This window comes from Vulpes lagopus, chromosome 21 (assembly GCF_018345385.1).
Source record: "Vulpes lagopus strain Blue_001 chromosome 21, ASM1834538v1, whole genome shotgun sequence".
Taxonomy (NCBI): Eukaryota; Metazoa; Chordata; class Mammalia; order Carnivora; family Canidae; genus Vulpes; species Vulpes lagopus.
The window spans coordinates 43,919,621-43,945,664 of NC_054844.1; the positions used below are offsets into that span (position 1 = coordinate 43,919,621).

General features: G+C 46.0%; 1 protein-coding gene across 4 annotated transcripts; it reads left to right on the plus strand.

The window, feature by feature from the left end:
• Window positions 1–8,570: 8,570 nt before the first annotated feature.
• AMHR2 (anti-Mullerian hormone receptor type 2) lies at window positions 8,571–22,712 on the plus strand. Of its 4 annotated transcripts, XM_041736282.1 has the most exons (10): window positions 8,571–9,193; window positions 9,429–9,620; window positions 9,883–9,960; window positions 10,146–10,282; window positions 10,390–10,620; window positions 12,162–12,276; window positions 12,419–12,591; window positions 12,793–12,940; window positions 13,108–13,244; window positions 14,133–14,469. In XM_041736282.1, the coding sequence occupies exons 1-10, from the start codon at window positions 8,917–8,919 to the stop codon at window positions 14,340–14,342; spliced, it is 1,698 nt and encodes a 565-aa protein (XP_041592216.1). In that variant the 5' UTR covers window positions 8,571–8,916; the 3' UTR covers window positions 14,343–14,469. The 4 variants fall into 4 exon arrangements, with proteins under 4 accessions (XP_041592216.1, XP_041592219.1, XP_041592217.1 ...); XM_041736285.1 differs by lacking the exons at window positions 13,108–13,244; window positions 14,133–14,469 and adding an exon at window positions 22,684–22,712; XM_041736283.1 differs by lacking the exon at window positions 13,108–13,244 and having other exon boundaries at window positions 14,133–14,331.
• Window positions 22,713–26,044: the final 3,332 nt, after the last annotated feature.

Here is a 26,044-nt window from a genome sequence, read left to right on the forward strand (position 1 = left end):
CATTCCCTTGCCCTTTCAGGTTGCCTATTCACATTCATCTGCGTGCCATTTGACTGTCTCACTTTTAACCCAGAGCAGTAACAACCCACACCATCTTCCTTCAGGGACCTCCCAGCTGGCACCCTGTTTGTGGGTGCTATGCAGAATGCAATTTAATGGATATTTCTCAGCCTGATTCAGAATAAATAGAACCCTTGATCCCAGAAAGTATAGACTGAAGTGTGGGGTAAAGATTATGATTGGGGGAGGGTTAGAGACAAAAGCTGTAAATTACTATGGCTGATTGATTTATTTCTACTATATACATATATATATATATTTTTTGCTTTTGTATATCCTATATAGGAAACTAAGCATTGTATTTTTTTAACAAATCTGAGAAAGCACTATGAACTGCAGATGTTTGACTTTCAGAATATATTTTGTATTGTTAATATCTTCACAATGTGTGAATACTGGAAGCTGCAGATCTTTGCTAGGACGCAATAAATTTATATACTTTGTGAGGGGTTCTTCTGGGGGTATTAATCAGGCCCCTGTTATGCTTTGGGGGAGCCCTGGTGCTACTCGCTTAGAGTTTTCATTCAATTTTAAGTACCCTGATGCCTTTTGGACCTTGGGATCAAAGCAAACAATTTTTGGAGATCCCGGTACCAAGGAAATGTGGATAGTCTAGCTGCCTCAAGTGAGGGACCCTTAGCATAGCTCTCCTTCCCCCTATTCAAAGCTGGGTAGCCTCTTGGGGTGGGGAAGAGAAATGTGAAATCTCAGAGTTTCATCTCCCTTAGAAGAGAGCCAGTAACTTATATGCAAGGATGAAAGGTGGCAGCAGTAGTTTTGGGGAAAGAGAGGAGGATATGGCACTCCTCCAATCCCGGAAAGCATTGCTTTTGAAACTGCTGATAAAACATGGGCAGGTTATTACTTTTGTTTTGGAGCCTGTGTTCTCTCTGGTGCCTCTCTTGGCTCTCCTCCTGGGGTACAGACCTCTTCTAGGAGGATGAGCAGACCAGCTTTGAGGTTGACCTGTTTCTTTTCTTTGTCTGCCTTCCCTAAACACCAGCCCCCAGGAGGATATTAAGCAGCCTTAAGCTTAAATTCCTACTCCCTCTTCCCAGTTTGGCTCACTTGCCTTAGAGTGAAGGCTAGGAAAGGAAAAAAGGGGGGAGGGGGGATTCCCTAGCTTCATTCCTCCCCTAGATCTTTCCAGTTTGACTTCCCCAAACCCAGAAAGATTTCCTCTACCACATTCATTTGAGAGAAATGAGTACATTGTCCCCTTTTCCTCTTTCCTTGTTGTCAAACAGTCCCAGCCTTCCTTGTCCCTTTTAAGTGAGAAGAGGTGTGGTGATCTGTCCCTCAACTCCTTTCAGTATCAAAAAAAAAAAAAAAAAAAAAAAAGTGTAACAAATGGGGTTAAACTGCAGGTGGTGAGGACTCCATTGATCCCTCTCCTGGGGTGTGTGTTTTCCTCCATCTCACCTTCAGGAATTACACTGTGCCTTCTCCACAGGGGAATGGGCTTTTGTCTACCCAGCCCTCCACTTTCCCAGCAACTGCTCTTGAACAGTGTGGACAAGGGCAGGTCTTCACCTTTTTTCTCCCAGTGGCATCCTATAGCCCTCACCTGGAGTCTAGGCACAAAGACTTTGGGGGAAGATGGGGGAAATATGCTGAGATTGACCTGAGGAGACCCTTTTCACACACACCAATGGCAGCTGCCCCAGGGCCTGCTTCCTCTTACCCAGTCTGTCATCCTCTGGGAGGGAGGGGCAGTGCTCCAGTCTCTGGTGCCTAAAACAAGTTTATTTCTCTTTCTCAACACTGGCGATAACCAGTCTCCATACCACTGTTGCCTTTTTAAACCTCTTAATATTCTCATGCTGTGTTTGTTGTTGATTCCAATCCGATTATCACCAGGGCTGTGTGGGGAAATACTTTTAAATGCTCTCTCATCTTTCTTGCTCTTTCCCCCTCACCTGATCTTGTGTATGTATGATGCTAATCTCTTGTCTTTCGGTTTCTTCCTGCTCTTTTGTATCTTCCTTCTTGTCTCTCCCCCTACCCTTTGTCTCTGGGTGTTTTGGGGCTTTTTTTTTTTTTTTTTTTTTTTTTGGCCTTTTTGTACAAAGATTAGTTTCAATGTAGTCTGTAGCTCCTTTGTAAACCAATTAAAAAAAAGTTTTTTTAATAAAAAAAGCCATGTCTCTGGTGTGTTGACAGGGTGGGAATGGGGAGAATGTGGTTATAACTTCATACACTGTACCCAACAAAGGTTTCCAGGTACACTGTTGTGCTTCCATACACATTAATCAGTGCAGCTACCCCTACACTTAAGTCCCAGGCAAACAATTTCATGACCAGATCAGTGTGCCAAGCCTACGTAGAAATGTGGAGGACCGAGAGGAATGGGGCAGCCCCAACCTTTTTTTTTTTTTTTTTATAAGCTTTTTATTTTGGAATACTTTAAAGGAGAGCTGCAAATACAGTGCAAAGAGGATCCCATAGTCTCCTTACTCAATTTTTTCCATTGTTAATGTACTATTGCGTGTTGTCACATCTCAGAAACTGAAACTGGTACATTGCATCAGCTAAACCCCAGGCTTTATGGATTTCACCAGTTTTCCCATTGATGTCCTCCTTCCATTCCAGGATGCATTCTGGGCTGCTACATTGCATTTCATTGGTGGGTCTCCCCAGACTTTATCTGATCTGTGACAATTTCTTAGTCTTTCCTTAGTTCTTGTGACCTTGACAGTCTGGGAGTCTTGGCCAAGTGTCTTATAGAATATCCCCCAATCTGAATTTGTCTGATGTTTTTCTCATTATTAGACTGAGCTTCCAGGTTTTTGGGAAAAAATACTACACAGGTGAAATGGTGTGAAATGCCTTTCTCATTACATCCTCTCAGGTATATGAAAACCACATGACGTTTCCAGTGCTAATAACCTTCATCACCTGGTTAAGGTAGTGTTTTTCTCCACTGTGTTTCTTTCCCTATTCTTGGGAAACAAGTCAATAAATCTAGCCCACCCCTAATGGAGTTGGTAGGAATCAAGTTTCCCTTTCTAGTGAAAATAGTACCTACAGAGAATATTGGGAATTAAAAAAAACAAAAACAAAAAAGAATATTGGGAATTCTGTGAGGAAACTCTCTTCTCCCTCCTTTAATTTATATTAGTACGTATCTCATGTATATTTATTTTATCCTTAGGTTATAATCTAGTACTACATTATTTTCATCGCTCAGATTGTCTCAGCTCTATTGGGAGCTCTTCAGCTAGACTCCTGTGTCTCTTTGATACATCTACATCCTTTTACTTTTTTGAGCACTTTTTAAAGAACTTTGCGACATACAAGATGCTTCAGGCTTATCTTGTATTTTCCCGGTCCCAGCCCTAGAATCAGCCATTTCTCCAAGGAGCCTTAGTTCTTTTCATTGGAGAATGGTATTTAGAAACTAAGGTCTAGCCCCAACATACTTTGAATTCATTTAATACCAGCCTGTGTCTAACATGATCAAGATTATGGCCCCATCTGAAACTGAAATTGAAATTATTCTGACAGTCTCCAGTTTCCCATCAGCCTATGACTTCGCTTGCCTTCCCACCTATCCAAGAATCTTTAGTCACTTGTTTATACTGTGGCTACCAGCATTCTGTTATTCTGCTAAACATTCAACTCCTTTATCTGCTTTTCAATCACTCAGCCATGGGTAAACTCACCATTGGATTTCCTTATGTAGCCATTACCAACATAACATTTTAACATTTTTTATTGGGGGGGGTATGTTTTGGTTTGGGGGTTGGGTTTTTTGGGGGAATTGTTTTGTTTTCTAGCCTTAAAAGGGCCTTTAATGGTTGTACCACCTGTTCATTCAGTAAACCTCTTTGGGCCGTTATTTCCTGGGTACTGAGCTAGGTTGAGGATAAAAAATAAGACAGGTCCTGCCACCAAGTACTTCATAGTCTGGGGAGTGAGAGAGATACCATTAATTGTAGGTTTCCCAATCCTGACCCCATTTTTTAAGCAGATGCTTTACTTCTTATTTCATGGAGAGAACGTAAGCATGAATTTCTTCAAACTTCCCTCTCCTCCTTACAAATAGCCATATACGGGATCCCTGGGTGGCGCAGCGGGATCTCTGGGTGGCGCAGCGGTTTGGCGCCTGCCTTTGGCCCAGGGCGCGATCCTGGAGACCCGGGATCGAATCCCACATCAGGCTCCCGGTGCATGGAGCCTGCTTCTCCCTCCGCCTGTGTCTCTGCCTCTCTCTCTCTCTCTGTGACTATCATAAATAAATAAAAAATTAAAAAAAAAATCAAATAGCCATATACTCACCGATACTAGTGTAGCTCTTTATCTTTGCTTGGGAGAGAAAGTTTGCCTTTGCGAGGCCAGCCCTACCACCTGTGCTCTTAACCTCATTTATCTTGTTCTGGTGGTGTTTTCCCCCTTTCATCTTCAGTTTCTCTTGGGTTCCCTTCTATCATCCTATAAGCATGTTAAAAATCTCTTTCCCCATCCCTTTGCTTTCACTTCAAGCTTCAGATCTAGTTCTTTTCATTTCCAAAGTTGGTAAAAGTAGTTTACACTTAATTTTTCTCTTCTTTTAGTGAAGAAGAGGCTTTTTAGCCTCAGGCCACTTTGTTCAGCACCTATCATTTATGAAACCGTTTCTCCTGGACATCAGTGGTCTGGTTGCCAGGTCCGATGGTCTTTGAGTCATTTGCCTTTTAGACCTGCAACTGTGTGCATCTTAGAGCTCCGTTCCTGTTCCCGTTCCCAGTTGGTTCAGCGTCTGTTCAACTCACTCAGGTCGTGATCCCAGGTCCTGGGATCAGTCCTGCTCAGCGGGGTGTCTGCCTCTCCTCCCTCTGCCCCTCCCCTTTGTGCTCTTTCTCTCTCTCAAATAAATAAAATCTTCAAACAGTAATAACAACTTTGTTCCCTTGGAGTGTGAGACTGATACTCCTGATTTTTTTTTTTTTTGTCTCCTTCATAGCCACTTTTTCCTTTGTCCCTTAAATGTTGGTGCCCCTGTCTTAAGTCCTTTCCCTTGCTCTACTTTCTACTTCACCCCCCCCTTTTTTTTTCTACTTCACCCCCTTAAGCAAGTTGCATCCATTCTTTAGCTATCCCAAATCTTAAGTCCTACCTTTTCTCTCAACCTGGCAGATTGCTTATGGGACATTTTCATCTGGATGTCCCACAGATAACTCAAAATCAACATGTAAGAAGGGGAAATAATCCTTTGTATTCCCCATCTAACTTGACAGTATCACTACCCCTTGATCATTTATACTCAAAACCTCAATCATCTTTTAATTATCATTTTCAAGTACCAACGTTTACTTGATTACCAATCCTGTCAGTATTACCAATACAACATCACTCAACTTTTTCCCTTTTTATTTCCACTGTCCTGGTACTCACCGTGGCTACTGCTCGGTCTCATAATGGATCTCCTTGCTTCTACTTTCCCCAAGCCTCAGTCATCCATCTTCCAAACTCCTCCCTAAAATCTTTTGCTTTCAGGAAAAGTCTAGTCTTCTTGATACAGACTTGAAAACCTTTCCAGTCTGGTCTAGTCTATCTCTAGGGTGATTTTCTGCTTCATATCTCATACCTCTTTCTCCTGCTCACTCCCCACTTGCCTGCTCCCAACACACACTTTGTGTTCATACTTCTGTGCCTTTATTCTTGATGCTCCCTTTGCCTGTAATCATTACCCTCCTTTTACGTATTTTCAGTGTTTACCTTTGAGACAATTTGTCCTTTTCTCTTTGAAACCCTCTAGGTACTTTTCTATGCCCTGGACAGAATTAACTTATTTGATCTTTCTGCTTATATAGCTCCTTGCTCATACCCCTAGTCTGACCTGTAATTTTCTGGTTGCTTGTTGACATATTTTCCTGCTTTTCTAGACTATGAGATTCTGGAGGGCAGGAAGCACACATCTATTTGTAGGCCCAGCACCTAGTGAAATTCCTTTTTTTTTTTTTTTTTTTTTTTTTTTAGATTTTATTCATGAGAGAGGCAGAAACATAAGCAGAGGGAGAGGCAGGCTCCCCGTGAGTAGCCCGATGAGGGACTCGATCCAGGAACCCCAGAATCAGGACCTGAACCAAAGGTAGACAGTCAACCATTGAGCCACCCACCTACACAGAAATTCCTTTTTTTAAGACAGACCTTAGGGCGCCTGGCTGGTTCAGTCAGAAGAGCATGCGACCCTTGATCTCAGGGTCGTGAGTTCAAGCCCCACGTTGGGTGTGAAGATTACTTCAATAAAAAGAAAGGAAGGGAAAAAAGGTTGAGACTTAATATTTTCTGAGTTGAATAAATAAACAACTCACTTTAGCCCTGTAGACAGGAGGGTCAAAGGTAACTTACTGGGCCACTGCAGACTTGAATCAGGATCCTGGTGAAGAAGGATCTTTGTGTATGTAGAATCAGGGAGACTATTTCTATGCTGGGGTCCTTTCTCAGGACCTTCTTAATCCCCCAACATTCAGGCTATTACCCCTTGTATCACCACCTCACCTCATAAACCTGGCTAGGATGTTTCTGTCTTTGAAAGGAGTGGTCATCCAAGGCTTTGGGTAAGGAGACTGCCTCCCTGCCTCATCTTCACCTCGCTTCCCTCTGGAGGAGGTAGTCTCCTGAGACACTCCAGACAGAAGAAGCTATTTGACCTTCAACTCCCCACCTGCCCTCCAAACCCCCATCCCCACCCCCCACCCTGCCGCCAGACTTATCTGATCTGGAAGCTGGTGAAGGAAAATAGCTGTAACTAAGTGCAACATTCCATCTATCTCATTGGCAGAGGCCTGCAGACTCTCCGAGGGTCCCAGGGAAGGATGGGCAACTGCCCATCTGCCTCTAGCTCTAGTCATTTCTCTGGCTGCTCCTTCACAACACTGGAGCTTTTACTCTCTCTTTCCCTCCTGCAGGCCCCCCAGGAGAAAAGGCTCCAGAATTAGAGAGTTCATACTTACACCCTCAGTCCTGGTCTAAGCCAGACCATTCCCAGGAAAGTTTTCTAGGCAACCATCGGGGGACAGAAGGCTAGGAAAACAGGGAACCAGTCCCCTCTGACTCTGAGTCTCATGGGAGCCAACGGCCCGCAGGTTCGGAAATGATTACCTATTAATGTAATGCCTTACTCTGGGGAAGAGTGTGGTGCAGTTGTACTCCTGTCTCCTGCTGCAGCACAAGCTATAGGCTTCTTCCGTGCAGCACACCCTGGGCTCTTCCTTCACCCTATACGGTCCCTGAAGCTTAATAAATATAGGAGGTGGAGATAGATACTAGTCTTTAGAGGAGGCCCTTTTGCCCCTCCAAGCGCCCTGAGTTTCTCCTATGTCTGCTGACCTCTGGTGGTGGTAGTTTGAACTGTACCCTCCCTTTCCAGTTAGTGGCCTGCTCACAGGTAATGGTGCATATTTTCTCAACAATCTAGATCCAAATATTCAAATATTGTATCAAACGGAAATACTTTTTAATGCTGAATTTTTAAATTTGTTTTCAGGCACCATGGAATAAGATAAAGAACAGAACCTGGGCTTTGGAATCAGACTTAACTAGGTTCAAATCCACTGTTTCCTAGCAGAGTGATCTTGGGCAAGTTACCTAAACTCAGCTTTCTTACCTGTGCAGTGAAAACAATAATAAATACCTCAACGGGAGGGAGCATGAGATGAGACGATTGTAAAATGCATAACCCTAGCTCTGCCCTAGCACATAGGGGCTCAATAAAAGTTTGTTTGTTTGTTTGTTTGTTTTTAACCTTCTCGGTAATAGTGATTTTTTTTTTTTTCCAGTGTATGGCTCAATATGATTTTTTAAATTCTGGTAACATAAAATTTCCCATTAGCCCATTTTCTTTTTTTTTTTTTTTAATTTGTATTTATTTATGATAGTCACAGAGAGAGAGAGAGAGAGAGAGAGAGAGAGAGAGACAGAGGCAGAGACACAGGCAGAGGGAGAAGCAGGCTCCATGCACCGGGAGCCCGATGTGGGATTCGATCCCGGGTCTCCAGGATCCTGCCCTGGGCCAAAGGCAGGCGCCAAACCGCTGCGCCACCCAGGGATCCCATTAGCCCATTTTCAACGTGACTTTTTTATAACTCTTTTCTGATTCTGGAGTTTGGAAACTGAAGTCAACTTTAGTATCGTCTGTGAAGCCTGTCTGCCCAGAGAGCTCCAGATCTGAGCCCTGAAAAGAAGGGATCTTGGGCATAGCTGAATGGCTTAGTTGACCTCATTCTGGTTTCTGGCCTGAGAAGGGCTGACAGTATCCAGCACTTTCCTCCAGGGTCAGCAAAGTGCAGAGGCCTGAGGTTCCATGTCATGGGGTTCTCAGCTGGGCCTCCAAGACCCCTTCCTCCCACTTTGCAGAGAAAAGAGGAGGCAGCTGGCTGCAGAGAAGAGGATATGAGATTGGTTCTCTGCTCCTCCCTCTCCTTGCTTTTCCCCACACCCATCCTCTCCCCCACAGCAGCCGTCTCCCCCACAGAGACTTGGGAAGAGGGAGGGGGGCGGAGTTGGGGACGGAGGGATCAGAAGACCCACAGCGCCCTATATCTGAGGGAAGCTCTGGCCCAGGGCAGCAGTGCTGGTTCATGCTCCCCTCTTCATGCTGCTTGCCTCCTCCAGCATGATGCTGGGGACTCTGGGCCTTTGGGTACTACTTCCCACAGCTGTGCAAGGTAAGTGTCTACAGGGATGGGCAGGACCTTTCCAGCTCACCCACTGAGGGAAAGGGGGACTTGAAGCAGCAGCCACCCCTTTGGAAGAATGAGTGGGGTGGGTGAATGAGGGCAAAAGGTAGAGCATGTGTCCCCAGGGTGAGGTCAGGTTCCACACCTCTGCTGATCCTGTTTGCTCACAGCTTTGCCATGCTGGCCCTGGGATATGAAACCTGTTTTGTCTCTCCCTTGGGCTGCTGCTTTTGCCCCTGCATTCATTCCCATCTTGAACCCTCCCCTCTCCCCACCCTGGGCCACAGCACCCCCAAGCAGGCGGACCTGTGTGTTCTTTGAGGCCCCTGGAGTACGGGGAAGCACAAAGACACTGGGGAAGCTGCTAGATGCAGGACCAGGGCCCCCCAGGGTTATCCGCTGCCTCTACAGCCGCTGCTGTTTTGGGATCTGGAACCTGACCCAAGACCAGGCACAGGTGGAGATGCAAGGTGAATGGCAAAGTATAAAGCAGGTGATAGCTAGGGTGGGAAACAGGTACATCCTGGGGTGGGGGTGACAGCAATGGGAGAGGAGGAGAAATGGAATGTGTGGAGGGAAAGAAAAGCCATGTGAGATGGAGGGGATGCCTGTGATAGAGAAGGGGGTTATCCTCTCTGTTCCTAGACCCAGTTATGCTCGCTCGCCCTTTCTCTCCCTTTCTCTCTTCTAATCCCACCCTATCAGGATGCCGTGACAGTGATGAGCCAGACTGTGAGTCCCCCCACTGTGACCTGAGCCCCCGAGCCCACCCCAGCCCCGGGTCCACTCTCTTCACCTGCTCCTGTGGCACTGACTTCTGCAATGCCAATTACAGCCATCTGCCTCCTCCAGGGAACCCTGGGACCCCTGGCTCCCAGGGTCCCCAAGCTATCCCAGGTAGCCATGCAGGGGGCTGGGTCTGGGGGCTGGGGCCCAGGTTAGGATGAGAGGTAGAACCAAGGCTGGTTCTCACCCTACCCCCATCCCAAGTTTTCCTCCTCCTGGCCTTGAGAAGTTGGTTGCCCTAGTGACTGGGAGATAAGGGGCTTGTGACCAAGGTGGGGGTGGGTCCAGAAGCTAGTTCTCTGAGGAAGGGGAAAGGAACAGAGTGGATTTGGGGCAAGGCTCATCCAAGCTGCATTCTTGGCTTAACGTCCAGGCGAGTCCATCTGGATGGCGCTGGTGCTGCTGGGGCTGCTCGTCCTGCTGCTGCTGCTGCTCGGCAGCATCGTCTTGGGTACTAATCTACTTCATGCCTCCCTCGTGACCCCAAGTCACTGCCCCAAAGCTCTGACTCCTCTCCAGCTTCCCCTGACCCCGTGGTTCTGAGATCTCTACAGCCTGAGCCCATTGCCTCCACAAAGCCCCTTTCCCAGTCTCCTCGCCTGTGCACCCTGACCCAAGAGCTCCCTTCTGCCCCAGCCCTGCGACAGCGGAAGGCCTGCAGCGTTCAAGGTGGGCTGGAGCCAGAGCCAGAGCCGGAGCAGGAGCCGGAGCCAGACTCAGGCAGGGACTGGAGTGCTGAGCTCCCCGAGCTGTCTGAGCTGTGTTTCTCCCAGGTGCCCAGGGAGGGGGCCGGGTCCTCCAATCCCTCCCAGGGTGTCTGGGGTGGAAGCCTGGCCCCGCGACTAGCTGAGGCTGGCACCCAGCACTGTGTTTCCACCAGGTAATCTGGGAAGGAGGCCACACGGCCGTGTGGGCTGGGCAGCTGCGAGGCAGACTGGTGGCCATCAAGGCCTTCTCCCTGAGGGCTGTGGCCCAGTTCCAAGCGGAGAGAGCGGTGTACGAACTGCCAGGCCTGCAGCACGACCACATTGTCCGCTTTATCACCGCCAGCAGAGGGGGCCCTGGCTCCCCGCCCTGTGGGCCCCTGCTGGTACTGGAACTGCACCCGAAGGTGAGGACCAAGGGACGTCTGTATGCATTTGCCTGTGTGTGGATGTGGGTGCTGGATGGCCGCGGGGCCCCGCTCGTGCTTATTCATCCGCTTCAGATTTCCTCTTCTCTAGAACGTTCAAAATGATTTTGTCTTCTTGGTTTATTAGACAAGCAATACTTGCTAATATTTTTAATTTATGAAATAGAGATAGAGAAGGAGAAATCAAAACTACTCATGTTCCCGGGACGTCTTGGGGGCTCAGTGGCTGAGCATCTGGCTCTGGCTCAGAGGCATGATCCCGGGGTCCTGGGATAGAGTCCCACATCAGGCTCCCTGCAGGGAACCTGCTTCTCCCTCTGCCTGTGTCTCCATCTCTCTCTCTTTGTGTTTCTCATGAATAAATAAATAGAATCTTAAAAACAAAAACTACTCATATTCCCAACCTTAAGGAAAATCAATGTTAAAGAAATATGTCCAGGCTTGGCCCTCCAAACTCACTGACACATTCATTCAAGAAGTTTATGAACCACGTACCACACCTCCTGTGCTAAGACAAACAGCCTAGCCCTTGCCTCTGTCGATTGTATAGAGTAGTGCGGGAGACAGAGTGAACCAGGTAAACACAAAAATAAGCATCAGATGTCAAGGGCATAAAGTGCTAAGAGAGGAGGTACTGTGAGATAAGAATAAGATGTGACTCAAGGGGAGGGTCATGAACAGGAAGGATGAAGAGGACAGGTGGGCAGGGACCAGACCACACCTGGCCTTGTGGGCCTGCTAAGGACTTGGGGACTTTGCTAGCCCCTGCCATCCTCTCCCTCTGAAATCTTGAATTCTGAGAAGTCCCCTCGTTGACTATGTGTCTCAATGCCCAGCTCAAAAATCTCTGCTTTCTTGGGTTGGTTTGTTTGTTCAACTTCCCCGGCACACTGAAGGTACCCGGTAATGTTTGTTGAGTGAGAGACACTAATCTAATGCTCCTTCCCCTCCCAATTTCCACTTGCTCCCCATCTTTCACTCTCCTACCTGGTGGCTCTCCCATGGGCCGGCTCTACCCTACAGGCCTGACGCCTCAGGCCAGGTGGCTCACGAGGGGTACCACCACTTTGCTCACTTTGCCTCTCTTGCTTCTGTTATTGCCTCAAGTCCCAAGTCAGGATGAGGTAGTTACTAGTGAGTGATCCTAGAGTCAGACCACTTGGGTTGAAGCTCTACTTGTTTCTCACCAAGTGACTTGCAAGTTTATTTAGCTTTCTTCCAAGCACCTGGTCTATAAATGAGGCGTGACAGGAGTACATTATCTCCTAGGGTTGTTGTGAGGATTACAGGAGGCCTGGCACATAGTAAGCGCTCAGACACTTGAGTTAGGGCTACTGTTTTTCCCATCAGTCTGACAGATGCATGTTCTCACTCCTCCCCTGCCTCTTGTCTCAGCCTGGATGGATCAGTGTGTCGGTCTGTTGGGAGATGCAGGGCGAGGTCTCTAGATTGATCTCTGCACCTTGGGGTGGATCAGCCACCTCCAAGTTATGTGTCTTCTTCTCTCTGCTGCTCCCCAGGGCTCCCTGTGCCAGTACTTGACCCAGCACACCAGTGACTGGGGAAGTTCCATGCGGATGGCACTGTCCCTGGCGCAGGGCCTGGCATTTCTCCATGAGGAGCGCTGGCAGGATGGTGGGTGAGCTGGAAGTAGGAAGCTATGGGCATCAAGAGCTACGCTGCTGTGTCTGGTTCTCCCTTACCTTGAAGGGAAATAATTGGGTCAAAAGAGAAAGGAAGAAGACCCACGCCCCTTCAACCTTGGCTTCTCCCACAGGCCAATACAAACCAGGTATTGCCCACCGCGATCTGAGCAGTCAGAATGTGCTCGTTCGGGAGGATGGGTCGTGTGCCATTGGAGACCTTGGCCTTGCCTTGGTGCTCCCTGGCCTCACCCAGCCTCCCACCTGGGCCCCTACTCAACCCCGAGGCCCAGCTGCCATCATGGAGGTGAGTACCCTGGATGAGGGTGAGGCCCGGGATGATGGCGGTGTTGCTGATGAAGATGTGTCCTTTGCTGTGGCAACAATGCGGCAGTACCTATGGAGTTTGGGACATTGCTGAGTCTAGTTGGGGGGACGTCGCATGGACCAGTGTTGCGGTGAGGCTTGCCAGGAAGGTGATTCTTGGCCTCCACACCTTTCTCTCCAGGCTGGCACCCAGAGGTACATGGCGCCGGAGCTCTTGGACAAGACTCTGGACCTACAGGACTGGGGCACGGCCCTCCGACAAGCCGATGTTTACTCTCTGGCTCTGCTCCTATGGGAGATCCTGAGCCGCTGCCCAGATCTGAGGCCTGGTAAGGATGGGTGCAGCAGCCCCTCTCTCCCCACGCCCCATACCTCACCCACTCCTTCTATGTCCACCTACCTCCTGCTGTGGGAAGCTCTGCCCTTCTCCATCTTGGACTTTTCACAAGGAGGCTCCCCAGGACTAGGTGACCTAGCCCTGTGCACCTTTCCCCAGACAGCAGACCACCACCTTTCCAACTGGCCTATGAGGCAGAACTGGGTAGCACCCCCACCACCTGTGAGCTGTGGACCTTGGCCGTAGAGGAGAGAAGGCGCCCCTGTATCCCATCCACCTGGCACTCCTTCACCACAGTAAGAGGCCACCTGCCAGTGGGCTGGGGGCCTGGAGAGTATGGACATGGGCTTCGAGGACTTGTCTACTGGGACCAGCCCAAATGCTCCTATCTCCTCTCATCTGCCACCACTCCCCGTCTCATGTTCGGCTGGAGCTGGACAAACTTGCTTTGTACCTCAACTCATCCTCTTCCACCATAAGTCCCACACCCCATTCCTGAGACAGAGACAGACACCTTCCTCCTGCTCAGACTTGCCTGGTCTGTCTCTCTTCTCTCCACTGTCGGTTAGCCCTATTTCTCAGTCTCCTCCTCCAGGAAGCCTTCCTTGGCCTTGCTTCTGCCCTGAGCTCTGTTCCCATGATGGTTCCTCTCCTGGCACACTGGAACCCACCATTTAATCCAGTAATTCCTCACCCTGTCTCACACATCTGTGTTTCTGCCATGACCCAATAAAAGCCAGTCCTAGGTTTTAAGGGTTAAAAAAAGTGGCCAAACAGTGAAATTTCAGGATCTGTATAATTAGTTTCCTAACAGGAAGCCCCTTTCCCTGCTACCTGGCCTGAAATTTCCACGGCAACAAGTGTCTATTGGGTTAAGTATTGTTTAGCTAAGACCCTGGTTGCCTGAAAGGAAGGAGAGTAATTTCCCATCAGTGTGTTAAGTCATTAATCTGAATCAGCTCCTCAGAGGAAAAGGTTGACCCTCTGGAAGACACCCAAAGAACCTGTCTCATAGGGAGCGAGATGCAGAGAGCTGGATTTGGGGGAGCGGGAAGGGAGGGGGGCTCCAGAGAGGATCAGAAGAGGAGTGTTGAAAACAAGGTAGTGGTGGACACCTCTCAACTCTGGGGCTACTCAGGGGGCCACTTCCAGGATTAAGCCTGCTTCCCGGTCATTCTTCCCAGGACCCTGGCAGCCTGAGAGAGCTGCTAGAGGACTGTTGGGATGCAGACCCCGAAGCACGGCTGACAGCTGAGTGTGTTCAGCAGCGCCTGGCCGCCCTGGCCCGTCCTCAAGAGGCCCAGCCTTTCCCAGAGAGCTGCGCCCATGGCTGCCCACCCCTCTGCCCAGAAGACTGTCTCTCAGCTCCTCCCCGCTGCCATTCCCCCTTGTAGGCCTCAGCTGGATGTCTGCTACTTCAGCGTTCAGCTAGGCCCTTGTTCCAGGAATCCTCCTGTACCATCTCTCACCTGTAAACGTGCAGTTACGTATAATCTATGTTCGTGCAAACATAAATCTGGTGGTCGGATGCTCGGTGCTCCGCCTCACCACTGCCTGTCCTACCTGCCGAATGCTTGGATCCTTCTGCGCACATCCTGTACACTGCAGTCCTGACCAGGGAGAAGGGGTGGGTGAGAGATAAAGTCAGCTTGATCTTCACGTCCTTGGGCCTTCCCCGCTTCATGTGATCCAGGGCTCCTCCGGTCTCTCTTCTTTTCCTTCTCTAACACAGGCCTTCATTTGGTGGGATCGCATGGCGGGCACTGGGGGAAGATGACATCACTGCTTGGCAGGTGCTCGGAGACTCACAGCTCACCTGATTGGGGGCACTGCCTGGGGTACTGGGGGAGTGTCCTGTCTGAGGCTTGAGTGGGAAGGCCTCACAGAGCACAGGAAGCTTGGGTTTTCAACCAGCAGTTTTCCAGGCATGGTGGGGGCAGGAGGCACAGGGTCTTGAGGTGCAGTACAAAGCAGCAAGGAACCTGGGTAGCAGAAGTGTCAGGTGTGTGAAGGAGAGAGCGGAGACGTTCTGTGGAAAATCGTAGGCAAGGCCTTGTGAACCCTACTGAGAAGTTCTTCCTTCATTTCTTTTTGTGCCTCTACTGGCTTTTCTTTCCCACCCAGGCCCCTTTCATACTGGGTGCCCCTCAGGGACATTTCACACTGGGTCCCTGGTTTATAGCTCTAGTTCAGTTTCTTTTCTTTCTTTCTTTCTTTTTTCTTTTTTAAGTGTTTTTATTTTTTATTTTTACTTTTTTTTAGTAATCGCTATACCCAAAGTGGGGCTTAACCTCCTGACCTCAAGATTGAGGACCCCACCCCACCCACTCTATGCTCCTCCAGTTGAGCTAGCAAGGCACCCCCACCCCACCCCACCCAGTTTAGTTTCTGACTGAGTGGTATTGGGCAAGTTACATTCTCTCTCTGGGCCCTCAGGTTTCTCATTTGCTAAATCAGGGGAATGAGGCCTTCTGGTCTAACTCCAGGAGAACAATGGGAAGGCTTTGACTTCACTACAACAGGATTGATTCCTGGTCAGTGAGCACCGAGCCCTGTGTCTTTGAGCAAGTTACCTAACCCTAGGAATCTGTTTTGTCATGTATAAAGTATGGGTAAGAATATCTACGCTGCTTGCAGAGTTGATTCAGGGTAAACAAGAAGGGGTGACAGGTCTTGTGTAGCACCTGGCCTCAGTAGACACTCTGGACATGGGAACAGTTGTGAATGAACATTGAGATGCTCTCTTGTCCTTTTGTATGTTGGTTGCTCCAGCATTAGCATTAGTAAAGTAGAACCTGTCTACTCTCAAGCCCTAAGACTTCACTTTTCTTCAGAACCCCAATTCTCGGGATCCCTGGGTGGCGCAGTGGTTTGGCGCCTGCCTTTGGCCCGGGGCGCGATCCTGGAGACCCGGGATCGAATCCCATGTCGGGCTCCCTGCATGGAGCCTGCTTCTCCCTCTGCCTGTGTCTCTGCCTCTCTGTCTCTCTCTGTGTGACTATCATGAATAAATAAATAAAATAAAAAAAAATATTTAAAAAAAAAGAACCCCAATTCTCAGGGATCCCTGGGTGGCTCAGCTGTTTTGCGTCTGCCTTTGGCCCAGGGCGTGATCCTGGAGTCCCGGGACTGAGTCCCACGTCGGGTTCGCGACTTGGAGCCTGTTTCTCCCTCCTCCTGTGTCTCTGCCTCTCTCTCTCTCTCTCTCTCTATGTCTATCAGAAATAAATAAATAAATAAATAAATAAATAAATAAATAAATAAATAAATCTTAAAAAAAAAAAAACAAAAAGAACCCTAATTCTCTACAAGACGTTACCACCTGAAATTAAACACATCAATAGCCAAGCTCCGGCATCCCCCTCACCAACAGGGCTGTCTTCCCCTCTTCCCTGGCTCTCAAGAGCACCGTATTTCTCTATCTCTTTTAGTAATCTCTACACCCAACGTGGGGCTCAAATTCATGACCCTGAGATCAAGAGTCACACGCTCTCCGACTGAGCCAACCAGGCCTACTGCACTAAGTTTCTCTTGGTCCTAGAGGATCCCAACAAGGTCTTTTGTCTCTTCTGTGACCCCAACTCATCCCACCCATATCTAGTCAATTCTCAACTGGGGTTGCATGGGTAGGGCCTGCTCTGGGCACCAACTGTCTTTTTCTCCTCCTAAGCTAGCAGGCCCTAACTATTACAATTGCCTCTTGACCACCTATTTTCTTTCCAATCTTGGTTAAAAACTATGCTCTGAATAACCTTTTTTTTTTTTTTTTAATAACCTTTAAACGTAACTTTTATTAGGTGTTGCCTCTGCCCAACAGTCTACTTGCCTTTTTCATGATAATCCTGTGAGCATGAGCACCACTTACAGAGGAGGAAACCAAGGGCTCAGAGAAGTTTAGAAATGTGTGCAAGGCCTCATAGCTTTTAAAAAAAGAGTACGGATTCCAGCCACTAAAAACAATATTTAAAAAACAAAACAAGGACACCTGGGTGGCTCAGTGGTTGAGCATCTGCCTTTGGCTCAGGGCATGATCCCAGGGTCCGGGGATGGAGTCCCACATTGTGCTCCCCACGGGGAGCCTGCTTCTCCCTCTGCCTGTGTCTCTTCCTCTCTCTCATGAATAAATAAATAAAATCTTAAAAAATAAAAAACAAAACAAAATAATGATATTTATGATAACACCATAAATTATTAAAAATGGATAATGTCATGTGAAAAGAATTTACAAATATATGCTGACAAGAGTAGGACTATTAAATCAAAAATAAACCTATGATCAGGGCACCTGATTGGCTCATTCACAAGAGCATGCAACTCTTGATCTTGGGAGTCAGAAGACCATGTCTCTCTCTCTCTCTCTCTTTTTAATTTATTTCTTTATTCATGAGAGACACAGGGAGAGACAAGGGAGGGACAAGCAGGCTCCATGCAGGGAGCTGAATATGGGACTCCATCCCGGGTCTCCAGGATCAGGCCCTGGGCTAAAGGTGGCGCTAAACCTCTGAGCCACCCGGGCTGCCCCCATGTGTCTCTTGATCTCAGGGTTGTGAGTTCAAGTCCCACAGGAGGTGTAGAGATTACTTAAATAAATAAAAAAAACTTAAAAAAAAAAAACAACACAAAACTTAGGAGTGCCTGGGTGGCTCAGTCGGTTAAGCATCTGCCTTTGGCTCAGGTCATGATTCCAGGGTCCTGGGACTGAGCTCAAGGGGCTGGCTCCCTGCTCAGCAGGGAGTGTGCTTCTCCCTACTCTCTGCTCCTCTCCCTCTTGTCCTCCCCTCCCCGTCCAATGAATAAATAATCTTTTTAAAAAATAAATAAAAGGGCAGTCTGGGTGGCTCAGCGGTTTAGCACTGCCTTCAGTCCAGGACGTGATCCTGGAGACCCAGGATGGAGTCCCATGTCAGGCTCCCTGCAGGGAGCCTGCTTGTCCCTCTGCCTGTGTCTCTGCATCTCTCATGAATAAATAAATAAAATATTTTAAAATAATAATTAAATTAAATTAGAAAAAATAAACCTATGGTCACAAGAAAAACAAATACCAATAGAACATTTTACAAAATTCCCAACTAGTACGTCTCAAAACTATCAAGATCATCAAAAACAAAGAAAGTCTAGGGGTGTTGGGCTGGCTTGATCAGTCAATAAAGCATGTGATTTATGATCTTGGGGTTGTGAGTTTGAGCCTTACATTGGGTGTAGAGATTACTTTAAAATAAACTTTTTTTTTTTTTTTTAAGATTTTTATTTGTTTATTTGACAGAGAGCACAAGCAGGGGGAGCGGCAGGCAGAGGCAGAGGGAGAAGCCGACCAAATCCAGTGGTTTGGATCATGACCTGAGCCAAAGGCAGATGCTTAATCTCCTGAGCCACCCAGATACCCATCAAATCTTAAAAAGGAGGGCAGCCCGGCTGGCTCAGCAGTTTAGTGCCACCTTCAGCCCAGGGTGTGATCCTGGAGACCTGAGATCCAGTCCCAAGTCGGGCTCCCTGCATGGGACCTGCTTCTCCCTCTGTCTGTGTCTCGGTCTCTCTCTCTCTCTGTCTCTCATGAATAAATAAATAAAATCTTGAAAAAATAAATAACAAAAACAAAGAAAGTCTAAGAAACTGTCACTAAGAGTAGCCTAAGGAGACATGAAAACTAAATATAATGTGATATCCTGGATAAGATCCCAAAACAGGAAAAGGACAATGGGTGAAAACTAAATAAATCTGAATAAAGTATGGAGTTTAGTTAATAATAATGAAACTGTATTGGATCATTACATTAAGGTAACAAATATACTATACTAATATAAGATGTTAATAATAGAGGAAACTGGGCATGGGGGATATGAAAACTGCATTACCTTCTCAATCTTTCTGTAAATCCAGAACTGCTCCAAAAAAATAAAGCTTATTAAGCAAAACAAAACTATGACCATCTCCAAAACTTCAGAAAGGCTATAAATACAAAGAACAATGGGAGGATTGTGATAAGCATGAAAATGTATACTTATAGTATTTATGTTGTATTGAAGGAATCACTAGCAGAAAAGCTAGAAAACTTAGATTATAATCTTGGTTCTCCTAACCGTGAACTCTTAAAAATGTTTATTTAATTTTCTCAGAATGTTGAATGAATTATTCTCTAAGTCATTTCCAATCCTATGTTTCCACAATTCTGTGATAAAATATTAAAGTCCCCGTTGTGAAGATTACTTTTACCAAATCCAGTGGTTACCTAGTATGATACTGATGATCAGTGATTCCATGCTCATAGAGATACATAGTGAGATGCAATAGGGGGAGATAATTGTATTCCTCACATTCAGTTCCCCCTATTGTTAACATCGTACATTAGTATGGTATGCTTGTTACCTTAATGATCCAATGTCGCTTTGTGAGTAAGTGATTATTAATTAATTTCCATACTTTATAAGCACACTTTTTATTTACTTATTTTTAATTTATTTATTCATGAGAGGCACAGAGAGAGAGAGAGAGAAGCAGAGACACAGGCAGAGGGAGAAGCAGGCTCCACGCAGGGAGCCCGACGTGGGACTCGATCCCAGATCTCCAGGATCACTCCCTGGGCTGAAGCTGGTGCTAAACCGCTGAGCCACCAGAGCTGCCCCACTTTTTAGAAACTCAAAAACATAAGTCTCTGAATAGAGACAGACTCAAGGAAGGGAAACTGTGTGGCTAAAGACAGGGCTGGCTAAAGACAGGGCTGTGGGGGACAGTGGGAAGAAGACTGATTCTTTTTTTTTTCTAAGATTTTTAAATTATTTATTTATTCATGAGAGACATAGAAAGGGACTCAGAGAGAGGCAGAGACATAGGCAAAGGGAGAAGCAGGCTCCCTGCAGGGAGCCCGATGTGGGACTCCATCCCAGGACCCCGGGGTCACACCCTGAGCCAAAGGCAGACACCCAACCACTGAGACACCCAGGCGCCCCAAGAAGACTAAGTCTTGATATACAATTTTTTTTCTTACCTCTTAGATTTTGAACTATTTGCATGTTTTGTCTATTAAAATTTAGTATTTACTTAAAAAGTCTATGCCAGGGGATCCCTGGGTGGCTTAGTGGTTTAGTGCCTGCCTTCGGCTCAGGGTGTGATCCTGGGATCCTGGGATCAAGTCCCATATCGGGGTCCCTGCATGGAACCTGCTTCTCCCTCTGCCTGTATCTCTGCCTCTCTTTGTGTCTCTCATGAATAAATAAATAGAATCTTAAAAAAAAAAAAAAAGTCTATGCCAACAAAAAAAGATGGAAATATACCAAGATATTAACAGTAATGATTCTGTTTGGATAATGGGACTTCAAATACAGTTTGCTTTTTCTTTCTGCTTTTCTATTTTACAACTTTTCTTTAATTCTCACGAATTATGGGACACCCGGGTGGCTCAGTGGTTGGGTATCTGCCTTCAGCTCAGAGTGCTGGGATCGAGTCCCACATTGGGCTTCCTGCAGGGAGCCTGCTTCTCCCTCTGCCTGTGTCTCTGCCTCTCTGTGTCTCTCATGAATAAATAAATAAAATCTTTTTAAAAATTCTCACAGGGATCCCTGGGTGGCTCGGTGGTTTGGCGCCTGCCTTTGGCCCAGGGCACGGTCCTGGAGTCCTGGGATCGAGTCCCGCGTCTGGGTCCCGGCATGGAGCCTGCTTCTCCCTCTGCCTGTGTCTCTGCCTCTCTCTCTATCTCTATGTCTATCGTGAATAAATAAATAAATCTTTAAAAAAAATAAAAAAAATTCTCACAAATTACATAATAGAATTTATTGAAAGCATAACAGTAACAAATTTACTAAGTAAATTTACTCAGTAAACAAATTTACTATCACCAAGAAATATTCCTTGAAAAGCCACATTGGACTGCACATTGTCTCCCTTCGGTACTGAGGAGTACAACTTGTAGCATATTTTGTGCTTACCAATATGTTGTTTGCTGAAGTTTTTTTTTAAAGATTTTATTTATTTATTCATGAGAGACACGGAGAGAGAGGCAGAGACACAGGCAGAGGGAGAAGCAGGCTCCATGCAAAGAGCCCGATGAGGGACTTGAACCTGGGAATCCAGGATCACCCCCTGAACCAAACCAACTGCTAAGCCACTCAGGCATCCCTGAAATTTTTTCCTTTGTGAACATCACATTCTCGTCTGGACTGCAACTAAGAGCATGGAGGGTGAGGAGGAACATAGCTTACATTCCTTCCAGTTCCTTTATAGCACCCAGTTCAGGACTCTGCATACAGCCTGGTGGACTGAATCGACTCCTTAGTTCCTGCCCTGAATCTGCGACTAACTGGGGTGAAACCTGCACAAACCATTCTGCTTTCCGAGCTTCATTTTTCTCGTCTGTTCAAGAAGGCTGAGTTCACTTTTGATGTGCTAAATTTATTTTCAATAAACGTTTTTTGACCAACAGACCTGATTGGAAAAAAAGATAAAGAGCTTGTAGAATGACACATTATTTGGTTCGGTGAGAAAATTTTATGCCTTCCCTTTTGTTTTTTCTTTTATTTATTTAATTTGTTGCCTTCCTGAAGTTATTAGCAAGCAAGTGAAATATGTCTGCATTTCTACAGTGCCTACCTCAGGTCTAGGGAAATATCTACAAAATCTTTTCTATCTTCAGCCTCCTCTCTGAATGTCCTTTTCCTGGAGTGGTAGCTGTTTTTTCTTTCAAATACTCTGGAGGAGAGTAGATATTTTCCTTTCTGTCTGTTGCTACTTCCAAATCATTTCCCTTTCTCCTCCAAAATCCGAGGATCTCTGAAACACACACCGTCAGACCACGCTACTTCCTACTTCACCTTGTTGTGATCATTTATAGATCTCCTGGTCACTCCTCTGTATTTGTTGAACATTTCAGCATCTGGCTCAAAGTCTCTTTTTATCACTACTTTCATCATCATTATGTACATTCTCTATGTCACTCTGTAGATAATCTATTTAATCCTTTCTTTTTTGACCTTTGCACTTCCAACAAGATTTTCCTCCACTACCTCCACCAAGAAGTGTTTCCAGCAGTCCACTCTCTGGATACCACCTTCTACCTCCTTTTCAGCTCACTTACTCTAGAGAACGTCCACTGGGACACCCAAGCCACTGAGCTGCCACTTTGTCACTATCCATCATGCCCTTACGTCATTCCTTATTTACTCAGTTTATTTTCCATAGTCTATCACCGTAATCCCTGCTTGCACACTTAACAGCCTTGCCCTCTTTTCTCTTCTCCTTACTTGTATTTTCCAGGCAAACCATAACTCAAATTAAAGCCAGTTTTTGGGCAGCCTGGGTAGCTCAGTGGTTTAGCATCGCCTTCAGCCCAGAGTGTGATCCTGGAGTCCCAGGATCGAGTCCCACATCAGGCTCCCTGCATGGAGCCTGCTTCTCCCTCTGCCTCTCTCTCTCTCTCTCTCTCTCTATCTCTCACGAATAAATAAATAAAAATCTTTATTTTTTTAATAATAAAAATCTTTAAAACAAAATAAAGCCCGTTCTTCTATACCACAGCTGTACCCAAACATTGGAATTTAACTGGAGGAAACCACCACCTGTGCCAACTGGTCTCACTTTATGCATTTGGCTCACAAACCTCAAGTGGGCCATTCATACTGCCCAGCAACCCTACTCCAATTCCCTAAACAATTCATTTGCCTACTTTTTGTGATGACTATGCCTTTTTATTTTATTTTTTATTTTGATTATGTCTTTTTAAAAATTATTTATTTATTTATTCATCAGAAACACACTGACTGAAGCAGAGACATAGGCAAAGAGAGAAGGCTCCCTGCAGGGAGCTCGATGTGGGACTTGATCCTAGGACCCCGGGGACCATGACCTGAGCCAAAGGTAGATGTTCAATTGCTGAGTCATCCAGGTGTCCCGAGATGACTATTTCTAATCTTCTCCTCCCACCTCCCTATCAACTAATAACCTTGTTTTTTACTTCCCTAAAGAAGAAGAAGAAGAAGAAGAAGAAGAAGAAGAAGAAGAAGAAGGAGGAGGAGGAGGAGGAGGAGGAGGAGGAGGAGGAGGAGGAGGAGAAAGAACAGCCATCAGCAAAGAATGGTTATATCTCCCACCACTCAATCTACCACAATCTACCAATGCATTTGCATCTAGACCTGTAGACTCTGATTTCCTTCCTGTTATAATATAAGAGCTAACACCTATGTGGAGCTTACTATGTGCCCAGAGTTCTTCACATGTATTAAGTCCTTTAAACATCATTATGGGGATCCCTGGGTGGCACAGCGGTTTAGCGCCTGCCTTTGGCTCAGGGCGCGATCCTGGAGTCCCGGGATCGGATCCCACGTCGGGCTCCCAGTGCATGGAGACTGCTTCTCCCTCTGCCTGTCTCTGCCTTTCTCTCTCTTTCTATCTCTCTCTCTCTCTGTGACTATCATAAATAAATAAAAATTTAAAAAAAGTCATTATGAATTAGGTATTACTATTTATTTATTTATTTATTTATTTATTTATTTATTTATTTATTTATGATAGTCACAGAGAGAGAGAGAGAGGCAGAGAGAGAAGCAGGCTCCATGCACCGGGAGCCCGACGTGGGATTCGATCCCTGATCTCCAGGATCGCGCCCTGGGCCAAAGGCAGGCGCCAAACCGCTGCGTTACCCAGGGATCCCAGGTATTACTTTTTAAAAATATTTTATTTATTTATTCATGAGAGACACAGAAAGAGACAGAGACACAGGCAGAGGGAGAAGTGGGCTCCAGAACCCCGGGATCACACCTTGAGTCAAAGGCAGACACTCAACCACTGAGCCACTCAGATGCCCCACATGTGGTTTGGGCTCAGGCCATGACCCCAGAGTCCTGAGGTGGAGGTTGGGCTCTGTGCTCAGTGGGGAGTCTGCTTGAGACCTCTCCCTCTGCCCCTCCCCCACTCTCATGTTCCCTTCCTAGACTGCTGATCTTACTGCTTCACTTCTCTGCTTCCTTATTTACCAATACTCCTTGGAACAATTACTTTTATTTGCTGTCTCCACTTCCTTATTTCTCATTCTTTCCTCTGTTTCAGGCAAAATTTTGTCTCTACCATGTAATTAGAACTGCTCTTAAAATGTACATCATCATCCTTCCAAAACCCAATGGCCAATTCTCAGACTGTACCCTACATTATTTATCAGCAAAATTTGACACATTTGATAGCTTCCTCCTTGAATGACTTCTTCATTCTCTTTTCTGATTTCCCCCTTCCTCACTGGCCACTCATTCTGTATCCTTTTTTTTTTTTATTTTTAAATTAAAAAAATATATTTTTTATATATTTATTCATGAGAGACACACAGAGAGAGGCAGAGACACAGGCAGAGGGAGAAGCCTCTTCTTCCATGCAAGAAGCCTGATGTGGGACTCGATCCCAGGACTCTAGGATCAGGCCCTCGGCCTTAGGCGGATGCCCAACCGCTGAGCCACCTAGGCATCCCTTTTTCCACATTTTTTCTTTCTTTTCATTCACCATTATTTTTCAGTTGCTCACCTATCCCTGGGTTCATCCTTGAGTTTTCTGTTTCTTTCTTTTTTTTTTTTTTTTAGATTTTATTTATTTATTCATGAGAGACACAGAGAGAGGGAGAGGCAGAGAAACTGGCAGAAGGAGAAGCAGGCTCCTTGCAGGGAGCCTGACTTGGGACTAGATCCTAGATCTCCATCCCGGATCTCCAGGATCAGGCTCTGGGCTGAAGGCGGCGCTAAACCGCTGAGCCACCTGGGCGGCCCAAATTTTCTATTTCTTTCACAGGTCACATCCAGTCCAAATCTGCTAAGCGCTATCTAAAAAGATACCCAGAGTCTGAACAACTTCCATCCATGCCACCACCATCCCTCTTCTAGACTACAACAGTAGCCTCCTAACTGGGCTCCCTGCTTCCACTTTATTTTTAATTTTAAAAATTAAAAAGTTTTTTCCTTCCACTTTAACCACCGCTATCTTGTTCTTTCATCACACGGTAGCCAGAATGATTTTTTTTTTAACCCTTTTAACTGTTTTTAAGTGTACAGTGACATTAAGTACATTTACACTGTTGTGCAATGATGACCACCATTCTTCTCTAGCACTTTTTCATCTTTCCAAACTGAAACTCTGAGCCTATTAGACAATAACTTTCCACTCTCCTTTTCCTCCAAGCCCATGTAATTACTTTCTGTCTCTACGAAATTTGATTATCTAGGCACCTCATATAAATGGAATCATACATATTTCTCCTTTTATGCCTGGCTTATTTCACTCAGCATAGTATCGTCAAGGTTTATCAATGTTTTAGCATATATTAGATTTTCCTTCCTTTTAAGGTTGAATGATATGTCATTATACACACATGCCACATTTTGTTTATCCATTTATCTGTTGATGGGCATTGGGTTTGTTTCCATTTGGAGGGTATTATGAATAATACTTCTATGAACATTGGTTTACAGATTTTTTTTATTTTTTTAATTTTTTAAATTTATATATGTATGATAGTCACAGAGAGAGAGAGAGGCAGAGACACAGGCAGAGGGAGAAACAGGCTCCATGCACTGGGAGCCCGACGTGGGATTCGATCCGGGTCTCCAGGATCGCGCCCTGGGCCAAAGGCAGGCGCTAAACAGCTGCGCCACCCAGGGATCCCAGATTTTTTTTTTTAATGAAAATTAGATCATGTCATTCCCATGCTCAACACCCTTCAGAGACTTTCATTTACACTTCGAATAAAATCTGAACTGTTTTTCATGGCCTACAAAGATCTATAAATACTTGTACCACAGCTCCTACGCTTACTTTGATTCTTTTTTCTCCATAAAAATGTGTCACATCGCTATCTGACACTTTACTGAATATTTATTTATATTTTGCCTCTCCCACCACAATATTACCTCAGAAAGGCAAGGATTTTTTTTCTATGGTGTTTTCATTTAATCCCAGTGCTTAGAACACTACCTGGCTAGCTTAAGAAATAATTTGTTGAATAAATGAATGACGGAAGCATGGTAAATATTATTGACTTAATGAATGAGCTGAAATGAGCTTTATTTTTTATTTTTATAAAGATTTTATTTATTTATTCACAAGAGACACACACAGAGGCACAGACACAGGCAGA

What these genes read in the sequence shown, in the direction of transcription:
- AMHR2 (XM_041736282.1), top strand. Translation starts at nt 8,917, where the DNA reads ATGAAACCTGTTTTGTCTCTCCCTTGGGCTGCTGCTTTTGCCCCTGCA. An exon ending in TACTGGAACTGCACCCGAAG is followed by an intron (nt 10,621 to 12,161) that starts GTGAGGACCAAG and finishes GCTGCTCCCCAG; the next exon opens with GGCTCCCTGTGCCAGTACTT. An exon ending in CCTGGCACTCCTTCACCACA is followed by an intron (nt 13,245 to 14,132) that starts GTAAGAGGCCAC and finishes CATTCTTCCCAG; the next exon opens with GACCCTGGCAGCCTGAGAGA.